General features: G+C 33.6%; 2 protein-coding genes across 2 annotated transcripts; one reads left to right on the forward strand and one right to left on the reverse strand.

Moving 5' to 3' along the window:
* Positions 1–2,872: 2,872 nt before the first annotated feature.
* On the forward strand, positions 2,873–7,484 carry MTR4 (RNA helicase, ATP-dependent, SK12/DOB1 protein). Its single transcript, XM_079001928.1, has 12 exons — positions 2,873–3,351; positions 3,468–4,226; positions 4,308–4,412; positions 4,545–4,655; positions 4,927–5,177; positions 5,263–5,386; positions 5,464–5,746; positions 5,834–5,988; positions 6,135–6,284; positions 6,368–6,600; positions 6,676–6,940; positions 7,023–7,484. The coding sequence occupies exons 1-12, from the start codon at positions 3,058–3,060 to the stop codon at positions 7,299–7,301; spliced, it is 3,009 nt and encodes a 1,002-aa protein (XP_078858054.1). The 5' UTR covers positions 2,873–3,057; the 3' UTR covers positions 7,302–7,484.
* A 6,178-nt stretch (positions 7,485–13,662) lies between these two features.
* MAD1 (mitotic checkpoint family protein) lies at positions 13,663–19,073 on the reverse strand. Its single transcript, XM_079001929.1, has 15 exons — positions 18,754–19,073; positions 18,199–18,298; positions 17,824–17,984; positions 16,812–17,009; positions 16,654–16,746; positions 16,405–16,521; positions 16,013–16,260; positions 15,753–15,924; positions 15,317–15,625; positions 15,075–15,237; positions 14,898–14,988; positions 14,527–14,596; positions 14,295–14,423; positions 14,146–14,184; positions 13,663–14,002 (listed from the first exon to the last, which is right to left on the reverse strand). The coding sequence occupies exons 1-15, from the start codon at positions 18,919–18,921 to the stop codon at positions 13,913–13,915; spliced, it is 2,148 nt and encodes a 715-aa protein (XP_078858055.1). The 5' UTR covers positions 18,922–19,073; the 3' UTR covers positions 13,663–13,912.
* Between the last annotated feature and the right edge of the window lie 3,878 nt (positions 19,074–22,951).

The raw sequence follows: 22,951 nt of genomic DNA on the forward strand, positions 1-22,951 counted from the left end.
CTCAACTCGCTGAGTCACCCCGACGACTCGTCGAGTTCAACAATCTCCGAGTCCCATCCTGTCCAACTCACTAAGTCACCACTAAACTCACCAATCTAAGTCTTAACCAGAAAAGGTTGAGGTTTTGCGATCCGACTCGTCGAGTCCAAGAACAGACTCGTCGGGTCCATGGCAATACTCAACAGACTCGCCGAGTTGTTCTTCCAACTTGTCGAGTTCCTGCCTATCTTCATCCAAGTCGCCGAGTCCACCCATGTGACTCGCCGAGTAGCTTCAGTTCTTAATCCATACAGTGGCTTTTCGAGCCATGCAGGGGCTCCAAACCATAGATCCACTCTTCTACAGTCTATCCCCCACGTAAAGTTGCAAACTTTACGTGAAACCAAGAAGCTAAAAGCCCAAAACACTCTAGGGCTAGGGTTCTAGACAAGCATGCTTCACCAACACCCTCAAGACTGATACTTTATGGTTCTCTAGGCCGAAACACACTTAGATCTGAAGTAGCAACTTCAGATCTGGACTTCTAACTCGAAATGGCTCTTAATCATGCCATAAAAGCCCCAAATCTCATAACAAAGGTAACACTTTAAGCAAAAGAGTGAAGGTAACGACTTCTTACCTCCTAATGCTCTGAAAAGTCCCACCAATTATGGGTCTAAAGCCAATTCTTGAATCACCAAAGGTTCCTTTCCTCCTTTTTCCTTCAAATCATCCAAAATGGCAAGAAAGCTTGAATGTGCTAAAATGGAGGCTTAGGGTTTTGTGTTCTGGATAAGAGAGGCTATAAAGAACCCTAAGGGAGAGAATGAGATGTTTATATAGTGCACAAAGTCCCGGATTTAGGGTTTTCCTCTTCAGACTGGACTCGCCGAGTCCTCTTGCCGACTCGTCGAGTCGGTCACTTACTCTTCGAACCGGATCCTACTCGAACTCGTCGAGTTCCACCCTGGACTCGACGAGTTGACCCCCTTGACTTAGGGTTTTCCGTTCCTTTCTTGGTCTTTCTGATTATGGGTGTTACAAATCAATTTCCCGATAAAATCGTTTTGTAAATAGTTATTTCGTTGCTGGAAGTAACCAAATTTGTAATTTATTACATATGACAACCAATAATGTTTTTCTTACAACGACCCTATACATGGGGATGATTATAGGTCTAAAGGTAATGTTGTTGTTCACGCTGGCCTTACTGTTGTTGTTGATGAATCTGCGAATGATGAGACAAAACTAATGATGTTGGTTGATGATGGTAATATAACTCCATATGGAGAGCTAGTTAAACATTTTTCAGAGTTACACTGGATTTGATGAGGATGATCATGAAGATGGAGAGGAAGAAACTAATCTCTTACAACCCCGAAAAGCATAATAGGAAAAGTTTCCTTTTTTTTTTCTGATTCTGAAGAAACACAACCCACTCATTGGGGTATGCCTGAACCTTTATCACTACCCAAATTAGCTCAACAAAATCGTAAAAGGGTCACAATGCACACCTATAATTCCCATATGAAGTTGTACCAATTCTTCAAAACCAAATAAGCACTTAAGCTTAAATTAGGAATGAAAAGTATTAGTGAAGGTTTCCAATATAAAGTGGAAAAAATCTACAAAAGACAGCTTTGAAGTTGTTTGCTATATGGATAATTGTGACTGATGGATTATGTTCATAAGATTTCTCAAAGCGGAATCAAAATAACAACAATATCTATACTAGTGTGTTTTTGGGAAAGATAGAATTCCAATTGGGTTGCAAAGCTCCAGCTTTGGTAGGACACAAGGTATTCGATAAAAGGTCTAAAAGAGTACCAATTGGTTTTTCTTGGAGTTCAAGAATAAGGTTTGGTTTCCATTTTAAAAGAGATAATTTAAATATTGAAGGGTTCATTTGGGTGGTGATCGATTTGATTTTCATATATGTTTATTGATTAAAAAAATGAATGTTTTAGTTCGTTTAAAGGCAACGATTTTATTGGATTAATCAAAGGGGTGAACTCGAGGCGGTTGGTTGTTGGATCAATTGAGATTTTCACAAATTTTGATTGGTCAAGAAAGGGACGCGTAACAAATCCATTAGGACAATGTACTGCAAACATGGAGCTGTTTGGTGGAAGAAATTTGCAATGGTCTTGATTATTTGAGGGAATAAAATGTGGTTTCGTCAAGTAGTAACCAACATATGTACATGGAAAATGGTCTATGACAGGTCGAAATTCAGGAAAAAGCGTTGCTTAAAAAACAAAGAACCACTTGTTGGGTAGAGGCCTACAATAAAGGGTAGGATAGTTTATATATATATATATATATATATATATATATATATATATATATATATATATATATATATATATATATATATATATATATATATATATATATAGAGGAGATGAAGATTAAAAGAAAGTTATGGTGGCAATATCAAGAGATATAAGATTTGTTTCTTGTCTGGAAGGTGAAGGTAACGGGGGTATTACACTAGCAAGTAAGAAGGTCAACGTCAAATCATTTTGAAGAATATTTTTTTGGAAGATAATAACAATTGTCGAAAATAGTTGTTTTAGTGAAAATAGTAACACTTGAATGTAACTATTTATATATATGATAATGAATTATTTAATTGTTATATGAAATGTATTTATGCTGTGTGTGTATGTATGTATGAAACATATTTAGATATGGATGTTATGGGTTTCCAACCAAGAGAGGTAACAACCTAATTTTGATCAAGCCAAATATTGGGTTGTAAAATACTATGTTTGACTGAAATTATAACAATTAAATCTGTTAAGACTAAAGTTGCAAACTGAGCGGAACAAAGGGTCTAAATGTGTAATTTATTCATTCTTTATTTGGAAACCATGGTTTCTCAGGTCCGCACGAGTAGCCATTTGTTACTAGCCTTTTAACATAAACCTTCGCCGCCTTTTTCCGTTTCGACTGGTTTTGAAGCACATAGGGTTTGTGGTTTGTCCGCAATTGGGACTCCAATAAACCCTTGAATTTGAAGGCTTAAAGATTCCTTTGTACCATAACATCGTAGAGTTTGTTCATAATCCATAAATGGGATCGGTGAAGAGGAAGTCGTTAGAAGAAGGTCCTTCAGCTTCTACACCTCCGCCGCACAAACAACAGAAAGACAACAAGAACAATGATAACAGATTAATAGGAACAAACAATGAGGCGGAGGCCGGGGTGGCGTGTGTTCATGATTGTTCATACCCGGAGAACTACGTTGCTGTTCCTCGGCGGTCAAATACCGAGGAAGACTCAAAGCCCGCTAAGGAATTTCCTTTTACACTCGACCCTTTTCAGGCGGAGGCAATTAATTGCTTGAATGCAGGAGAATCCGTTATGGTAACAAATTTTATTTTATGAAGAGCAATTTGTCGTTTGGTTTTCAGAATTCTTTATTCATAGTCATACAATTCATATACATGGAAGTTGCTTTTACTAAATTATCAAATTTACAGGTATCAGCACATACATCAGCAGGGAAAACTGTTGTGGCATCATATGCTATTGCAATGTCACTGAAGAATAAGCAACGAGTAATATACACTTCTCCTATAAAGGCACTGAGTAACCAAAAGTACAGAGAGTTCAAAGAAGAGTTTTCTGATGTGGGGTTGATGACTGGAGATGTTACTATTGAGCCCAATGCTTCTTGCTTGGTAATGACCACAGAAATCTGGCGTAGTATGCAGTACAAAGGATCAGAACTCACAAGGGAGGTGGCATGGATCATTTTTGATGAGGTACACTATATGCGCGATAGAGAAAGAGGGGTAGTTTGGGAAGAGAGCATTGTTATGGCTCCCAAAAATGCTCGTTTTGTGTTCCTTTCTGCTACAGTTCCAAATGCTAAAGAATTTGCTGATTGGGTTGCAAAGGTTCATCAGCAACCATGTCATATTGTTTATACGGATTATAGGCCAACACCTCTTCAACATTACCTTTTTCCTACTGGTGGTGATGGGTTATATTTGGTGGTGGATGAAAAGGGAAAATTTCGTGAAGATAGTTTCCAAAAAGCTTTAAATGCTCTTGTTCCTGCCAATGATGGTGACAAGAAGAAAGATTATGGGAAGAAGCAGAAAGGGTTGGTTAATGGTAGAGGTGGTGAAGATAGTGATATATTTAAAATGGTGAAGATGATAATTCAACGCCAATATGATCCTGTTATAATCTTTAGTTTCAGCAAAAGGGAATGTGAATTTCTTGCAATGCAGGTAGGTATCTTTTTTTGCACTTGTGGTTGTTTTATTGATTAAACCACAAATTCGCAATTACTAATCTTGAACATCTTGTAGATGGCGAAAATGGACTTGAATGAGGATGATGAGAAAGTGAACATCGAAACCATCTTTTGGAGTGCTATGGACATGCTATCAGATGATGACAAAAAGCTACCTCAGGCAAGATTATCTTACCTATTTGTTTACTTCTATTTAAGTACTGACATGTTTCCATCACCCTAAGTTGCAAAACTCTTTTTTAATCTTTTTGGAAGTAAATGCTCTGTTTTCTCATACTTTTTGGTTAGCCAGGTGTCAAATATGCTTCCCCTCTTGAAGCGTGGGATTGGTGTGCATCATTCTGGCTTACTCCCCATACTGAAGGAAGTCATTGAAATACTATTCCAAGAAGGTCTAATTAAGGTTGGAATGAGATAATACTTCATTAATCTTTGTGATCCCTTCATTTTGGTTTGAGTGGTTATAACTGGTTTTCATCTCAATGAATCTTGATTAACACTGTATTATGTTCTTTTCCCTCACAATTCTGCTTTTGTTCGATTATACTGAAGTTTATCTTTGACTAAGTCACTAAGACTAGAGTAGTGTTTAGTATGATGCTTGAAAGAATGTGATTTTTGTAGCATATCCTTCAAGATTCATCGGTTTCTAACATTGAAATATTCTATATCAGTGTTTGTTTGCCACAGAGACATTCAGCATAGGTCTGAACATGCCTGCAAAAACAGTTGTGTTCTCAAATGTCCGGAAGTTTGATGGAGATAAATTCAGATGGCTATCAAGCGGTGAATACATACAGATGAGTGGTCGTGCAGGGCGTAGAGGAATAGATGATCGTGGTGTCTGCATTCTTATGCTTGATGAAAAACTCGAACCTTCAACTGCTAAAATGATGGTCAAAGGAAGTGCTGATTGTTTAAACAGGTTTGCATTTCCTACCATTACCCCTTTCAGAAAATGTTCAATTATATTTTACCCCTAACTAATTGATGTGGTTTCCATTTTCCAGTGCTTTTCATTTAAACTACAATATGCTTTTGAATCAACTGAGATGTGAAGATGGTAATCCAGAAAATTTGCTTAGGAATTCATTCTATCAGTTCCAAGCTGACCGAGCCATCCCTGATCTTGAGGTTGGTTATTTTTTTTTATTGTATATATAAATTTGCATATTAGGTTTTACTTATTTGTTTGTTTAATTTGTTTGTAGAGACAAATGAAGCTTTTACAGGAGGAAAGGGACTCGATTCACATTGAAGAGGAGGATAGCTTGGAAAACTATTACTCTCTGCTACAGCAGTATAGAAGCTTAAAGAATGATGTTCGTGATATTGTCTTTTCTCCTAGATATTGTTTGCCATTTTTGCAGCCTGGCAGGCTTGTTTGTGTTCGTTGTGGAAATAATGACGAAAATGCCCTTCCTTTGTCAACCGAGGATAACGTAACATGGGGTGTAATTGTCAACTTTCAAAGGTTGAAGGGTCTTTCAGAAGGTTGGATATTAATTTTCTATGAGGATTTTTTTACAAAATTAGTTGCTTGAATAGCAAATGACTTTTATATATATGTATGTGATTCAGATGATGCAAATAAAAGCCCAGAAGATGCAAACTATTCAGTTGATATTCTTACAAGATGTGCAGTTTCTAAGGATGAACTTTCAAAGAAAACAATCAAGATTGTTCCATTAAAATCCCCTGGGGAACCTGTTGTTGTTTCTGTTCTTGTTTCTCAGGTAAGATTCTAACTTGTTATAGATCTATGTGTGCAAAAGACATAAATACCCTCCTCATCCTCATTTTTGAAAATAGCCCCAATTTCTTGTTGTATGATGATGTTACCTGATGTATAAGCATCTGATTTTTTTTTTGTTATGAACAGATAGTTAACTTGAGTAGTGTTCGTCTTATAATCGCAAAGGATCTTTTGCCATTAGAAAATCGGGAAAACACCTTGAAAAAGGTATCTGAAGTTCTCTCCAGATTTTCCAAACAAGGAATGCCACTGTTAGACCCTGAAGAAGACATGAAGGTTTGATTTTTGGTATTAATTTTGCATTCTTTAGTTCCAATTAATGGTCATGTTCTCATTTTCTTTTATATGATATTCAACAGGTCCAAAGTGGGTCGTATAGGAAGGCTGTTCGCAGGATTGAGGCTTTAGAAAACCTGTTTGATAAACATGAAGTTTCAAAGTCTCCACTTATTGAGCAAAAACTCAAAGTGTTGCACAAAAAGAAAGAAATTACTTCTCAAATTAAAACAATCAAGAAGTCAATGCGTTCTTCCTCTGCACTTGCCTTCAAAGATGAGCTCAAAGCAAGGAAAAGGGTTCTTCGGAGACTCGGGTAAAATATTTATTATGTTATTTACTTTGACCTGTATAAATAAATTACAATGTTTTTACTTTGAATTGTTTTCAGATATGTAACTAGGGAGGATGTTGTGGAGTTGAAGGGGAAAGTTGCTTGTGAAATTAGCAGTGCTGATGAACTGGTGTTAACAGAGCTCATGTTCAATGGGGTTTTCAAAGATATAAAGATAGAAGAAATGGTGTCCCTTTTATCATGTTTTGTGTGGCAAGAGAAGCTTCAGGATGCTCAAAAGCCCAGGGAAGAACTGGACATGCTTTTCACACAGTTGCAAGATACTGCACGCAGAGTTGCAAAAGTGCAGCTAGAGTGCAAGGTTACATTCTTATGATTTCATTAAAAAAAAAAATAGCAAAGTAGTTTGTTTAGCCTTATATGAATGATTTGAGTTTTGACAGGTTGAAATTGATGTGGAGAGTTTTGTAAATTCATTCCGGCCTGATATCATGGAGGCTGTTTATTCATGGGCAAAAGGGTCAAAATTCTACGAGATCATGGAAATCACACAGGTGTTTGAAGGGAGTTTGATCAGAGGGATCAGGAGGCTGGAAGAAATACTTCAGCAGTTGATACTTGCAGCAAAATCCATTGGGGAAGTTGAACTTGAAGCCAAGTTTGAGGATGCAGTTTCACAGATCAAGAGAGATATTGTGTTTGCAGCCTCACTATATTTGTAGTAGACAAACATACCATAGATACGATAATGACAGACATTCTCTCTATGTATTATTATTATTATTATTATTATTATTATTATTCATTGGCCTTCAAGTGTAATTTTAGAATGTTGGAATCGGAATTTCGGGGTGCTCTGTTAGTTTTGACAAGTTTACTATTAATCTACTGTTTCTTTGTGTTTTTTTTTTTTTTTTTTAAAGTTACTGTCTGTTTGTTTGCTATGTAAAACAGTGCAAAGGTCATAAATCAACTATGACATGATGTACATGATTGGTGGCTATCACATTGGCTTCTTAAAAGTTTATGGGTCCTCCTATACACTATACACACGAACTAATTCGTGTATTACATTGAAATCAATAAACAATTATTATATTAATTTCATTAATGCACAATCAATCCTATCAGGCTTTCCAACTTTCGTAATTTCAATTCTTTTTATATCTTTTTCCTTTTCTTCCCTTTAGAGTTTAGACTAGGGGTGTTCGCGGTGCGGTTTGGTGCGGTTTACAGTCAAAACCGCAGACCGCACTGCATATGCGGTTTGAGATTTTTGGAAACCACGAACCGCACCGCGAAAGGTGTAAACCGCGGTTTGCGGTGCGGTTTGTTGCGGACGGTTTTGCGGTTTTAGTGCGGTTTGTGCAGTTTGATTAATTGTTAAACTTTTAATCTATTTTCAATCATTTGATCTAAATTAAAATTTTATATTTTATTAAAGAAATACTATATTGTAATTTTTTAACATATATTTATGGTCATTGCTTAATACTGCCAAATCTTTATACATCTTATTCAACATATTATATCACAATATCTTACAATTAATATATATTTTCATGAGGTGAAGTTAAACATAATTTCTTTGTAAACGCTAATGTAATTTACCAAGAGCTAATGTAAATTGTGGTTTGTTGAAGAATCCACGTTTAATGAACTACTTCAGTTTAGTTACTCGCATAATCTTACTATTACATAAGGTTTATTGATAAAATCGAATTGTTATCGATTATATATATATATATATATATATATATATATATATATATATATATATATATATATGCGGTGCGGTTTGAACCATAGTTTTGAAACTAAAAACCGCAAACCGCACCATATAGTGCGGTTTATCGAAATTACGAACCACGAACCGCACCACAAAAGATCTAAACTGCATTATGTGGTGTGGTTTGGTGCGGTGTGGGCGGTTTATGCGGTTTGTGCGGTTTGATGCACACCCCTAGTTTAGACTATAGACTTAGACGTAACTTACAAAACAAATCCTTATGTTTTTATTCTTTAGTTATTTGAAATACATATATAAAAATACATGTTAATAATCTTAAAACTTTTAAAAATATATGTGAATAATTTTTTAATTTTAGTATCACTATATGGTTCAATGATCATATTGAATATATTGCCAATCAATCTATCGATAAAATGTAATATTACAATTTTATACCTCCAGGTTAAGTTGTAGCCTTAAAAAAGATCTTAGATCTTTTTAATTTATATCTTAAACCCTTGAAACTTTATTAATTTTGAAAACTAACAAATAGAAACATATTATTTAATCATAAAAGTTGTATAATTAAAATTATCTTATGAATACATTTACAAGAAGAGTAATAATGCATATTATTAAATATTAATAAAAAATTAATATGTTAAATAAGAAATATAAACTATGAAACATTAACAAAAATAGAAGGGATAAAAATGAAAATTTGGTTTCAATTTCTTTATATATATATATATATATATATATATATATATATATATATATATATATATATATATATATATATATAGACCATTGATATTTCTTATTTGTTAAACTAAAAGTGACTTGCAGTGTCATTTTGAAAGTAACTTTCGTTAAAAGCAAACATACAATATTTGTTATAAATATAGATTTTATTAAATGACAAGTTGGGAAGAATGGATAAGTGACACATATTATGTGGTATTTGTACTTAACCTTTCTTATTTTTTATTGTGTTTTTGTTAAATGTATGTTTTTCTCTATGTTATGTTTAGAGAGATGCTATTCATCCAATAGAGAAAAATGAATTAGATGAAAATAACAGCTTGAATAAAAGTAATTATCTTTTCGATAGCAAATCGCCATTCGAAACGGATATCCATCCAATGGACACAAATGAAGTAGATGAAAATGAAAGTTTGAATGAAAATAATTATTTCTTGGATGACACATCACCATTCAAAATGGATAAGGTATAAATTCATTAGTATATAATTGCCAGGTGTTCAATAATATAATTGTTAGCTATTAATAATAATATAATTGTTAGCTATTAATAATAATATAATTGTCATGTATTCGATTCTCGTCAAGAATTGATGGATTGGGTGCAAAATGTGGCAAATACTTTAGGTTATGTCATCGTCATAAAAAATTCTAAACGTAACTTTAATGTTGTATTTCAATGTGACTGTGGAGGTACATACAAAAGTACACAAATCTAAAAAAAGGGGGGACAAAAAAAATTAATCGTCCATTTAGCCTACAAGATAAATATTCGTCAGTAGTTAATTCTTGGAAGATCAAAATGATATGTGAATTTCATAACCATCAGCCGTCATTATATTTGGAAGGTCATCCTTATCCACGACGGCTAACTGAAAATAAATGTCGAATAGTAGAAAATTTGTTGAAAACAATTGGCAAACCAAAAGATATATTATCTACACTAAAAAACCTAAATCTGAAAAATGTATCTATCTCAAATTTAGCAAATTTATATATGTGCGATTTTGATGTTTCTAAAGTAAAAAAAAAAAGATTAAATATTTTGAAGTGCAATCTAAAAACTAATCAAATACTAGTTGAAGTTTTTACAAATATCATGCCTACTATTTTACCACTTTGGCGTTACTATAGATCATCTGCTCGACTGAATTCCTACATTTCTCTATTTCACATAGTAATTATAATAATTCAACAGTTGAGTTATCTAATTAATAACATCAAATTTATATTTTACTATGTATAGTTTTTAAGATCTTTATAAATAAAACAATTTCTTACAGTTGTATAGGAATGCGTTCTCTGTGTTATATCGATAAGTCACTTTTATATATATATATATATATATATATATATATATATATATATATATATATATATATATATATATATATAAAGTTTTAAAAAGTATAAGGTTTTATTTGAAAATTAATACAAATATAAAGATATTTAATGTAAATTAAAAAGTAACATTTTCATTAGTTTTAAATAACGAGTACTAAACATTGTATTCACTAAAAATATTTACAAATGTATAGTACTTTTTAAAATATTTACCAAATACTGGTAAAATAACCGTAGAACGCTTAATGCTTATAATTACTTATTACTTATCTATTAACAAATATATAAAATTATTGGACCCACCGGTTCCCCCATCTGCCTTCTCTCCTACAAAATTCCCTCCTCGGTTTATGTTTTACCTTGCCGGTGCATTCATCCATTCACCACTTTGTCGTTAAATCAGAGGAAACATGGGGAAAGTTGATGTAAGGTCCACAAAGAAGCTCTCTTCACGTAGTGGCGGAAAGTCCTACAACACTGATGTAGTACGGGAGATGAACCTCCGACATGGGTGTAGTATTGCCGTACTGGAAAACCTACAACACTATGAACCTTGCGATCCCGTTTCCGAACTAACCATCTTCCCACGAAGCACAACCGACGAGGCATCAATCGTGATGTTTTTGATGGATAAAGTGCAATTTAAGGATGATCGGTTTATTTTTCCTCCATCATTTTTCACCTTCATATTCTTTACTCCGGCTGCTCGGTACATAAACATAAAGTACAGTAAAGTAATGCCCTCTGCCAATCCATGTGATTTCTATTTTAAACTCCAAAACAATTTTACAAGATCAATGTTCTAACCAGAAATTGTGAATTATGATTTATGTATAACTTGTGTAAATCTACTTTCTCATTTTTTTTTTTTTGTGTTTGTCAAGATTAGTCCTTATATTAATTAAATATAAGGACATATTTATATCATTACGTGTGGGAACCAAGTGTCACGCGTCGACAGATTTAAAAGATGGAAATCATATACATGAGATTCATGACACATGTAGTGTTTTTGTTTAGTATTAAATTTAATTTTGAGTATTCTTGAAATTGTATGTATTTATTTGCTTTTCGTTGCCGGAAAAATGGTTGTAGCCGGATATGATGTTAACCGAGAGAAACTATGTATCGTGATGGTGGCGTTAAACTAAGGAAAAGTAACAATTTTGTTTCAAATAATAAAAACAATTTACTATATTTTTGTAATTAAGTTTGAAAGTACTATAGATAGATAAATACTTTTTTAAATTACAATCATTGCGTACTTTCTCTTTAAGTAACAGGCAGTTTATGAGTCACATTTAATTTAATAGATTAAAAATAGTAAAATTTGGTACCGACACATATCCACTCAGTCGATTTTTCTTGCATTTAGAATTCAATTCTGTGTATTTAGAAATTTATATTGCTGATCAAAAAAGACAAAATTACGTGGTTGCTCCCTGTGGTTTTCCAACCCTTATGCTCTTGGTCCATGTGGCTTCATTCTTTGCGATGGTTAGTTCAAAGTGTTTTTTTTCCCAAAATTGGTCCAAAATTACTATTATACCTTGATTGAATTTATTATTATTATTTCTTTAAATTTTAAAACAAAATTTCACGAATGGTCATTGCGGTTTCTGAGAAGTGGCACTTTCAGTACAACGTTGGTCAACGTTAAACATTTTTGGTCGTTATTTGTAACTCTGTTAAAACCAATGGTTAAGTATTTTTTTAAAATTCTCTTTATTTCTTTGTCAATTTCCATGTTATTATACACCTCCCTTTTTATTTTGTTATATTATAACCAAACTAGTCAAATTTTATCATAATATAATTTTGTTTTCTCAACCTCTTGATGATGAGTTACAATGCATCTACCTTCCCGACCAGATTAATACCAAGATAGGTAGAAACCTCCACTCTAAATTCTATTTGTAAAATGCGGTTACGTTAATGCGTGAGTTCCAATGATGCACCAAAAGGGAAATAAATTTATGTGCCGATAGATATAACAAGTTACCCTGGTTTTTACTTCTAGAGCAATAAACAAAGCCGACAAGAAGTTTGTTCAAAACAATGGTTTCATACCAAACAAGTTAAAGTCAAGTACATACTGTACATTAAGAATGAACAATGGTCTTTATCTCCGATATCGTTAGATTTAGGGGTGGAGAGAGGCGGAGGAGACACTGATGGTCTTCATCCACCCAAACCCTAAACCGTCGTCATTTTGAACCCACTCCATTAAATTTTCACGAGTGCTGAACACATGTTGACTAAAAATACAGACCTGATCAGTTTGAAAATTAACCAACAAAAATATAATATATAACAAGCTCCGAATATACTAAAACTATCCACTAAAAATGCATACAATTTGAAAATTATACAACAAAAATATAACGTATAACAACCTACAAATATACTAGAACTATCCAATAAAAATACATACTTGGTTAGTTTGAAATTTTCTCATATGATTCAATTGTTGTAAATATATGGATACATATAGAGACATGAAATATAAAAACCTCGAGGTAACTAGATATGAGAATCTAGGTTTCTAAATATTTGAATATGTGCATCTGTGATTTGAAAATATGAATTAATACGGAGTTATATTATTTGAAAGTGTAAATGTGTATATGATTTGAAAGTATGAGTTACAAAGTCATGACATGATAAAGTAAGACTCTTCGTGTTGTTTAAGTACTTGAAAGTATTAACATGTGATTTGAAAGTGTGAATCAAAGTTTACGTAAATGGTCATTGAAGTTATGAAGAATGTACTTTAAAATGTTCATATTGTTTAACTATTTTGCAAGTAATTTACACAAATTGTTCTTGGAGTTATTAGATAATAATAATAATAATAATAATAATAATAGTGATCAGATCAAGGATTCAAGATACATATAGCAACAAAAAGACAAAGAAAGAAACAAAAAGAGAAAAAAAAAAAAAGATAAAATATAGCAACACCTTGAAATATGCGTTTCTACTTATTTTGTACACCGAAAACAATAGTGATCAATCGAAGAGTGTCACTTGACATAGTTATTATTATTTATTTTTTTTGTTAAAACAGCAAGATAATAGAACCCAAGGTTTCATTGTTAGTAACAACTTGTTAGCCAAGTGAGCTAACCCCAACTTGTTGACATAGTTATGGACTTTTTTAATTTGTTATCTAGATCTAATATAAATGTTTTAGAATATTTCATGATGAGACGAGGGAAAAGATATAGATCTCTAAACTGTTTTAAGCCTTGGAAGAACACAAACTATATTAAAGATAATTTCTCCAACTCCTTGCCTTTAAGCCTTGGAAGAACACACACACACACACACACACACACGTAAGCAGCAACAACATACTATAAGTTTCTAACACCATTGCCCCAAATTGGCAAAACATAGTTCAATTTGGTACAAAATGATAGATTGATGGGTAGAGTGAGTGTATCTATCTGTATGCAAAGCAACAACAGGAGTTGCTTCATTTGATTCTCATGATAGTGTGCGCTTATTGAAAGACTCGATCGTCAAATTGGCAGTGAAAGCTGGAATCGAGTTCATCTTCCCAATGAAAATCTCCACCTGCAATATCCATCCCAAAACTGTTTACTCATCTTCATAACTTGCAATTTTTGTCTCATTAACAAAAAAAAAAGTTGGATGTTTTGTTTTAGCTCAGAAAGCAATAACAATTCCTTATTAGAATAGAGGTGGTTAGTAGAAACCTGCTTGGATATGTCACGCTGCTGTGTGTAGTTATTTCCCTGAAAACAAAACAAAATCTGCCTTGTAAGCCTCATGAATGCGTATTTCTTTTATTTATATTCTTTAATTAATACAACCATTAATAATAGATAAATATGTATCATCTTACAAGAATTTTTGTGTTCCCCGATTCGTATTCGAATTGAAGTTTTTCATCTTCACTTTGAGCATATATTGAGTGAAGAGTAAATCTTGTAACAGGGATCCCATCTGATCGCTGGTGATCATCCATCACAATCTGTAGATATCAAGAAAAACGATAACAATTTACTGAAATATCAATATATTGATGAAAACAAATGTGAAAATATGAATTTCCTCATGTAATGTAATAATGTTACCTTGTAACCAAATAATTCACAGCATGCCCTTCGAAAAACTGAGATTCTATCTGCAAAAACCGTCTTATACCTGTGTGTGTATCATCAAAACATTTCCAAACATAAATAACTTATAGGCTTAAATATAAGAGATAGCAAAATACATTCATTGATTTTTTTTTTTCAAAAAACCTACACAATTATAACAGTGTCATCCAAATACAAGAAAATTTTCACTGCTATAATTGATAGATTTTTCATTAGCATAATGTCTCAAAGTCCCAACACTCTAAGCTGCTATACTTTTCAAACTACAACGCCTTGATAAGAATAAAAATTATATAATAGAAAGAAATGAAAGTAGGCTGCTATTTCTTAAACATTTCACTCACCTTTCCTCACGTTTCTCAAGGGTGGCAATTTGCTCTTTTAACTGCACTGTTTTCCCAGAAATATACGAGTCTACCAATGTCCCAGCATCAGCTGAACAACATAAACACAACATCCATCAATAACTGTCATCACACACACACACACACACACACTTTGGCAAGAAAAAAAGAATATACCTGACTGCTTTTTCAACTCCTCAACAGCTTGTAACTTCTCTTTTGTCTTCTGTAATTCATTTTGCAAAGCCTCTATTGTCTGTTTTGCCTCGCTGTCAACTGCCAGGCTGTTCACCATACGCAGTACTTTTGTACTTGCAGATGAAAAATCACCATGCCCCACCTGGCAATAAATTAAATCTATAACAAAAAAGTTTTAAGATAACACAAAAAAAAAAAAAAAACATTGAAGAAATTTGAACCTTTGATTCCAATATAGCTATCTCTGAGCGGAGTCGATCATCCTCCCTCTCCAACGACTTTATTCTTCTTAATTCATTATTCAGCCTCTCATTCAGCAGCTTTATTTCATTATGCTGACGGGCATTTACGTCTTTTTGCTCAAGTATAGAGCTCTCCAGTTTCTTTATATAATCTTCTTTAATGGCAAGAGACGATTCAAGTGTTCCATCAGTCATTGCACTTGCAGCCCCTGCTTCAGCATTCTTTTGCTGCTTCAACTGATCAACAGCAGTTTTCAAACGATCCCTCTCCTCTGTAACTGAAGAAAGCTGCAATAATATTTCAATTCCTAAGAATATCAATATTTTATTGTTTAGTAAAATACTTCTTTTCTTATTAGAAAAGAGAAATCAAAAAGAGTTTCAAAATCAAAAAAGGTACAAGATACAAACTTACCAGCAACTCGTTTCTTTTGAGATCCAACTTCAAAAGTTCAACCTTCTCTTTGGTCAATGCAGACTCAGTTTCAGCAGTCTGTCTACCATTCTCAGCAGCATCAAAAGCAACCTCTACTTGTTTCAAACGTGCACTCACCTCTCCCATCTTCATCATGCTCTCAATAACATCCCTGTCATGCAAAACCAAAAAGGTCAATTTGGTAAATAAGTCACCCCAAAGATATTTATTAACTTGTGAAAAAAGTTATTGGTGCCAACTTTTGCAATGCTGCAAACTTGGGAGGTATGTCAGCAGCACATGTCACACCAGGAATCTCCTTCATCATTGACTCCCAACATGACAATTCATCCTGCAATTTCTTTGCATTTAATTGTGCTTCTGATAATTCTGAAATCCCTAACTCTGCCCTCTCTCTCCTGCTCTTTTCTTCCAGCAATTTCTCCCTCAGCAACTCAATGTCCTCATGAGAGGATTTCCATTTCCTAGCTTCACGGACTTCTGATTCCTGATCACAAATATACAAAACAATGATTATTGTTTTTGCTTTAACTTTAAAGCCAGTGGATTCCATTACTGTAATTGATGTTGCCCTTGTGACCCTTTTATCAAAATTACATTTCATGAAATGAGGAAGGATAAAAAAACGTACATAATTTCTGAGCTCTTCTCTCAAATGCTTCACCAAGATACTGTCATCTGAGGAAGGAGCTTCTTGATATGTTAAAGTGGAAAGTTTTTTCTCTACTTCATTCTTCTCATGCAAGCACTGGGAATAAGAACATAACACTAAATATTATTAGTATTTAGTAGCATAGACCATTAGACAACAAACAAATTTCAATACTATTTCTATACAAGTTATAACTGATATATTATATATTCAGAAGAAAGTTATAACCTCATTAAGTTGACTTTGAAGACTTTCAAGTTGTTCCTTCAGGAGAGTTGCTTCTTTCTCAAAGTTAATAGCTTTGCATTCCATTTTCTCAAGCTAAGTAAAGAATAGCAGTAATTAGTTCCATATCATGCAAGAATTAACGAATTAAGACCACTCACATCTGCACTAATTCTAGAAATTGAAAGTTTTGATTCCTGTTTAAGCTGTGTAAGATCCTTCTGAAGACGAACTTTTTCCCTCTCTGTGCTTTCAGAGACATGGCTCAATTTCCCCTCTAAAAGACTTGCTTTTTCTTCAGCTGAGGATAACAAAGATTCTGCTTTTTTGCGAAGATCCATCTCTTTCCTAAATTTGACCTAAAAGAAGAGAATCAGAGAAATATCAAGATTGCACTCTATAAAAAAACATCAACTAATATTTAGATAGTCCAAGGGGCTGTTTCTTTTTTTACTTAATGGGCTTAATGGATAAGCACTTAATCTGGATGGCTATACATGGTTATTTCTTTTTTGACTTAATCTGGATAGAGTGACTTAACGGATTAAGCCAAAAAAACCTAGCTTAATGTATTCAGACACTAACACTTTACCTATTTGCCCTTCTTTTTTACTCCCAAACTCCTCTCCAGTTAAAATTGATGAGTATTGTTAAGGGCATCTACAATCCATACAACTCTACAATTTTTTTCCTACAATGCATTGAACTCTACAAAGTTCAATAGAATATTACAAAATGTAATTTATAGTAAATATTTATGAATTAAAAACTTTCCTTTTTCCCATTGAAGAGTTCAATGGCCATTGAACTCCAAATCCATTGAATGCCATGGTGGCATCTCACAATGGTAGAGTTCCATCCATTGAATAACACATAGACTTGCCACCTCATTCAACTCTCCCATTGAACTCACCATTGTGAATGCTCTAAGTTTGTTTTTTGGAATGTAACAGTAAAATGGTAATTTAGTCTCATTCAGACGGTTTATTCAGTCTAGAAAAGAAAAAAGACCTCATGTAGATAACACTTTATCCATACAAACATCATTACCCATTCAGCCATTCTTTACCCATCCAAAACTTCATGAGACAAAAAGGTACAGCCCCTTATGCAATGAACTTAAACTTGAATGAAAAATAAGTATATTAGAATAGTTATGGTTTAATATTAAACCTCAAGTTCACTATGGATATGGATTTGCTTTCTTAGTCGTTCTTGAGATTCATTTATCTCTTTCAAAAGCTGGTCTTGCAGAGCCTCTTCACGCCCTCTTGCAGCAGCTAGTTCTTGTTCTGCATATAGAATCTGATCGTGAAATTTCATCCTTTCAGCTTCTGCAGCAAGTGAAAGTCACTCTTAAACTAAGGCTGTAAATGTAAATTCTCAAAGACATGATAATGAAAAGTGGTGGGCTAAAAAGTGATATAGTTAAAAAAAAACAACAGCAACTACTATGAAACAATAAAGAATGATGTATGTGCCAAAAGCATTGAACGAAGGAAATGTAGGTAGGCATTCAACAACATTAGAATTGAGTTTATTACTCACCAGATTTCAATAAGTCATCATTCATGGCCTCAAGTTTGGAATGATAGTTTTGTGATTGCTTCTCTGCACTACTCAAAGCATCTAAGAAATCTGCTTTGACCTGTAATGGCAACAGGTGTTACACCCAAAAGATGAAAAGCAGAAAATTAGCAATTAGCAGTTACAAGTAAAACCTGTGCAAAAGTAAAAAAGATTTGTGACAATCTATTGCTCCATCCGTTAAAGTATTTTCACCTTTAGGTGTGAAACAAACATTTGATAAAAAAATACAAAATCTATAAGAAGTATCAAAGTATTTATACTACGCCACGTATGGAGGTACGTACAGCAAAAAAGGGGCCAAATCCCTGGGAACAGGACTACGCTAAAGTTTAGTAAAAATCAAAACAAAAAACGCACAAATCCTTTGAATTTGAAAAGTACTACGTCCGACCCAAACTATCTCTCTATCTCTCGATTTGGGTAACGAGAGTAACACATAAAATCGAATCAATGCATCGCAAATTGATAGATGAGCTTTACTGATCAGTGGTAAAGTAATAGAAAAAGTACTACCATTTGCCGACACTGGTAAGTGCACATCATCTGGTCGGAATGTTGGTGTGAGGGTTCCGGCACCGGCAAGTCCTCGAATATCACCAAATGGCCATCAGAGTTAGGGCTCTCCGAATTGCCGGTCGTTTCAGGCTTTCGTTTCTTAGGTAAAGGCGTTCTTACGATCATCTTTGTCTCCGGTTATGAACTCCAAATTCGAAAGATTGGAAGGGGAATCAATTGGACTATGGATGTCTGATTAGGAGAAGAGGTTAATTTGAAATGAAAGGCGCCATGTTCTTGCTGCCTTTGTGTTTGTGTTCTGTTGTATTCGGATCACCGATTCAGGGTATAATTTGCCGGGCTTGAACTGCGGGTAAGCCCAAATGATGACATAAAATGATCGAAATTAAATTACATTTTTTTTAAGGGCTAATGTCATAAAAACCCTCAAATTTTTAAGGTTTTATCAATTTTGCCCAAAGTTGAATTTTATGTTAATTTTTACCCTAACATTTTTCTAAAAATGTTCGGTTTACCCTTTTACTGGTGATAACAGGTTACCATTATATTAACTTTGCAAAATCGACATAAATTTCAACTTTGGGCAAAACCCACAAAACCCTGAAAACTTGAGGGGTTTTATGACATTAACCCTTTTTTTAAACAACAAAATAACATATTTATAGAATATTGTCGAGGTTGGTCTTGCGATAAATTTATTGCAAAGATGGTCTTTGATTTTGAAATTCATTGGAAGTAGTCTTTATGGCTAAAAAGGTGTTTGTTTTATCTCTTAACTATTCAATTAAAATATTGTCTCTTAACCATTAAACATTGAAAACGTTTGGATGGTTAAAATAACATACTTTAATTTGAAGAGACTTAAAATTCAATTAAGATATTGTCATCGACCCCTCTGTGCCATTCCTCTGTCCCCCGAAGTACTCTTGCGTCTTTTTTTTTCAAAATTTTATTATTATTATTTTTTTGCTAAAATCATAATGTATGTTAAAAGAAGCATGCTTGTTGAACTTGTGTTGCTTATGAATATGAAATCAGGCTAGAATGCATGTTTAGTCATCCACTCTTATTTGACTATTTTGGGTGATATTCGTTTGGGCAGTGTAAGACATGGTTTTCATAAACACATACTATTATGTAAGAATGTGTTAGGTTTTGAGCGTAACATCATTCCTATGGTGTACATGCAACCCTAATTGCTTTGGATCTAGGTTTTCTAATTTGAACATACAACTATGAATACCAAAGCAATAACCATATTACTAGCATACATATATCAAAAATCACATATGATTAGGGTTATAATCTTTACCTCTCTTGTTATGTAGTAATAACAAGTTTAATCCTTCTTGATCTTGACTTCTGAAAGCCTAGTGCCCCAAGTGTTGCATCTCTAATGGAGTCACAAACACCCAATGCATGAAGATGACTTAGGAGAGAATAAGAATTCGGTCGGGGCTTCCCAGAAACTCATAGGGGTGAATTCCACTAGTAAAGGGGTCCTTTTATAGTTGTGTGGGCTGCTAGGGTTTTCAGGTGTAAACCCTAATACCTAACTTAGGCAACAAGCAACCCATGAACTCCTTCCTTAGAGCCCATGGACGAAATCTAGTTATTCGGGAAGTCAAAACATGTGAAATGAAACACAAGAATAATCAAATTCAATATGGTCTCAAAACTTTTGAGTACAAATAAAACACTTATTATTTAATCACCATTTTGATTACACATTATTCATTGTATAATGTTTTGGATAATCAACTTAATACTTGAATTATAACAATAGTTGTCCCATATATGCTCCAAGCATGCACACTATGTTTACCTATGGTCCTTACTTTGTGAAATATAGCAACGGTACACATTTCCAATGATGCTTATTTCACAATTTCTAATCCTTATTGCAAGTGTAAGAATACCAAATTCTTGTCACTATTAGAATATGCTAGATTCTAACAATTTATGCATTGATCATTTTGTAATGTCATAGCACCGAAGTCACAAAGACTTTGCCAATGATATTACAAAACGCTCTATTGGAGATTGTTACAAGACAACTCCACAGATATGAAGTCTCACATCCAAAGTACATTCCTTTGAACATCCTTCTTGCATAAAAGTTTCTAATCTACACAGATTCTTAATATCCAACTCCCATTATGGAAACATTTCCATATTTGCCATATGACAACTCATTCTTAATAGAATCCTATTTATTCATAATAATTTCGATATGGTTCATTCATTACTATACTTCCAACTGCCCACAAGTGGCCAATCCTTAGTGAGCTTTATATCGTCCTTGACAGTTGTTTAATTATTTTAGTCATAACCGGTTCTGGTCCTTTTTCCCTCTTAATGCCCTAAGACATTTGGAATAGACAGAACGGTCGAATATTACAACATATGTAATCGATCCTATATCTGAAGTGTATGGGATACAATACATAATAAAGACATGATACTTACCAGTCTCCTGCTATAATATTGCCATATATGGAATTTCCTTATGTTGAACCTTTCCAACATAACGTTCATATATGTCCTTTGACTAAATTTGATTAAAATTTCTCGATCTAAGCTTTTAGATTTGAAATGAAGTATAAGTTCCTCTCCCTTAATTATAGCAAAACAATTTTTCAACCTCTGCAACTTTGCGAATTGAAACTTTTGTTTTCTATAATTAATATTGCTAACTCGCAACATTTAACATATAATCATGCTCACACTAACATGATAATTATATCCTTACCAGCATAACACTTATGCTCCCACTAGTTTTGAGATGTATTTAGAAATTAGTTAGACTTTCTAGAAATCAATACTTATTGACTTCTTTACCAAAGTTCATATTTCTAATACAAGAAGCTTCGATAAGCTTTATCTAAGCTCCTCAAACTCATACACCTTTTCCTTAGATTGCTCATATGTGTGTCTAAACAATTCTAGAACTTACAACAATAAGTCCCAAATGTTCAGACTAATTGCCAAATCTCACAAATCGAACTATGAAGAGGGATGCCGTAATCATAATCGAATTTGAGAATGCAATTTACACAATTTCTATCTCCTTTAAATCTTCTTAGTGAAAGTGTTTCCTCACAATCATTTTTATGAAACAGAGAGAAAACTTGTCACTTTGATTTTAAGGTATATGTGTTCCTATCCATGTGAATTTTTCATAACAATTATCACAAGACAATGTTTGTGACAAATCCAAACTCATATGGACTGAACCTATTCAATCTTCATTTCTTGCCATCTGGCAGCACAAGGGCCTACCATGTCTTCCAAGTATTTAAGGAGCTCACCCATACAAATCAATGAACTTTCACCAATCAAGGTGATTTGCCTTATGCAATCAATTGAGAACTCTTAGGACTCACATGCATAGTTAACTAAACTGGAATGACACATAAAACAAGAATATGTCAACACGATAGGTTATAAACCTCAAGTTGTGTGCTAGTGATAGACAGTAGGTTTATTCTTGATTAGCTCCTGAAGCTATTCAAGATCATTAAGACTCCCACTGACCTCTTTACATATAAGATTCTCCTATCAAGAAGCATTTCTTGACAAACAAATATTCAAGAGTTAGTGCGGATTCTTATCAAGACAAACACTTCACACAATTGGTCTTAGTTGGTCTTTGTCTTATCCAATACATCACAATTTACCAATTTCAAATGTGCAAGAGTAAGAAAAACATTTTTCTATTCCACATTTGATGAGTGTTTTAAACCTTCTTGAGATGATGTCACTCAAGTCATAATCTTGGAGTACGACTCTAAGACTTGATTTTGGAACAAAGTATGATTCACTTTTTGATTTAACCATTTCAACAATTGTCGATTCCTCTTCTTAGTCATACTAGTTCACTAAGGTGTCCTTGGAGGATCAATTTGTAACACCAAAATTTTTCAAACCAAAATTTTCATTTTTAACATAAAAATCACATGTCGTATTTCCCGAAAATCTCAAGTATCAACATTAATACAATTTATTTATCAAAAGTTGTTTATCACATAAACTAGGATCCTCCAAGACATATCTCCAATGCGAGTGTGTGTGTACAATCAAGCCGGAGCCTTCCCGCGATCATCGAAACTACCTAAAACATATAACACATAACACGGTAAGCACGAAGCTTAGTGAGTTCCCCAAAATATCACATACAGCTCATTAGCCACTT

Source organism: Lactuca serriola, chromosome 5 (assembly GCF_051521515.1).
Source record: "Lactuca serriola cultivar US96UC23 chromosome 5, Lser_US96UC23_V15, whole genome shotgun sequence".
NCBI classification, from domain to species: Eukaryota; Viridiplantae; Streptophyta; class Magnoliopsida; order Asterales; family Asteraceae; genus Lactuca; species Lactuca serriola.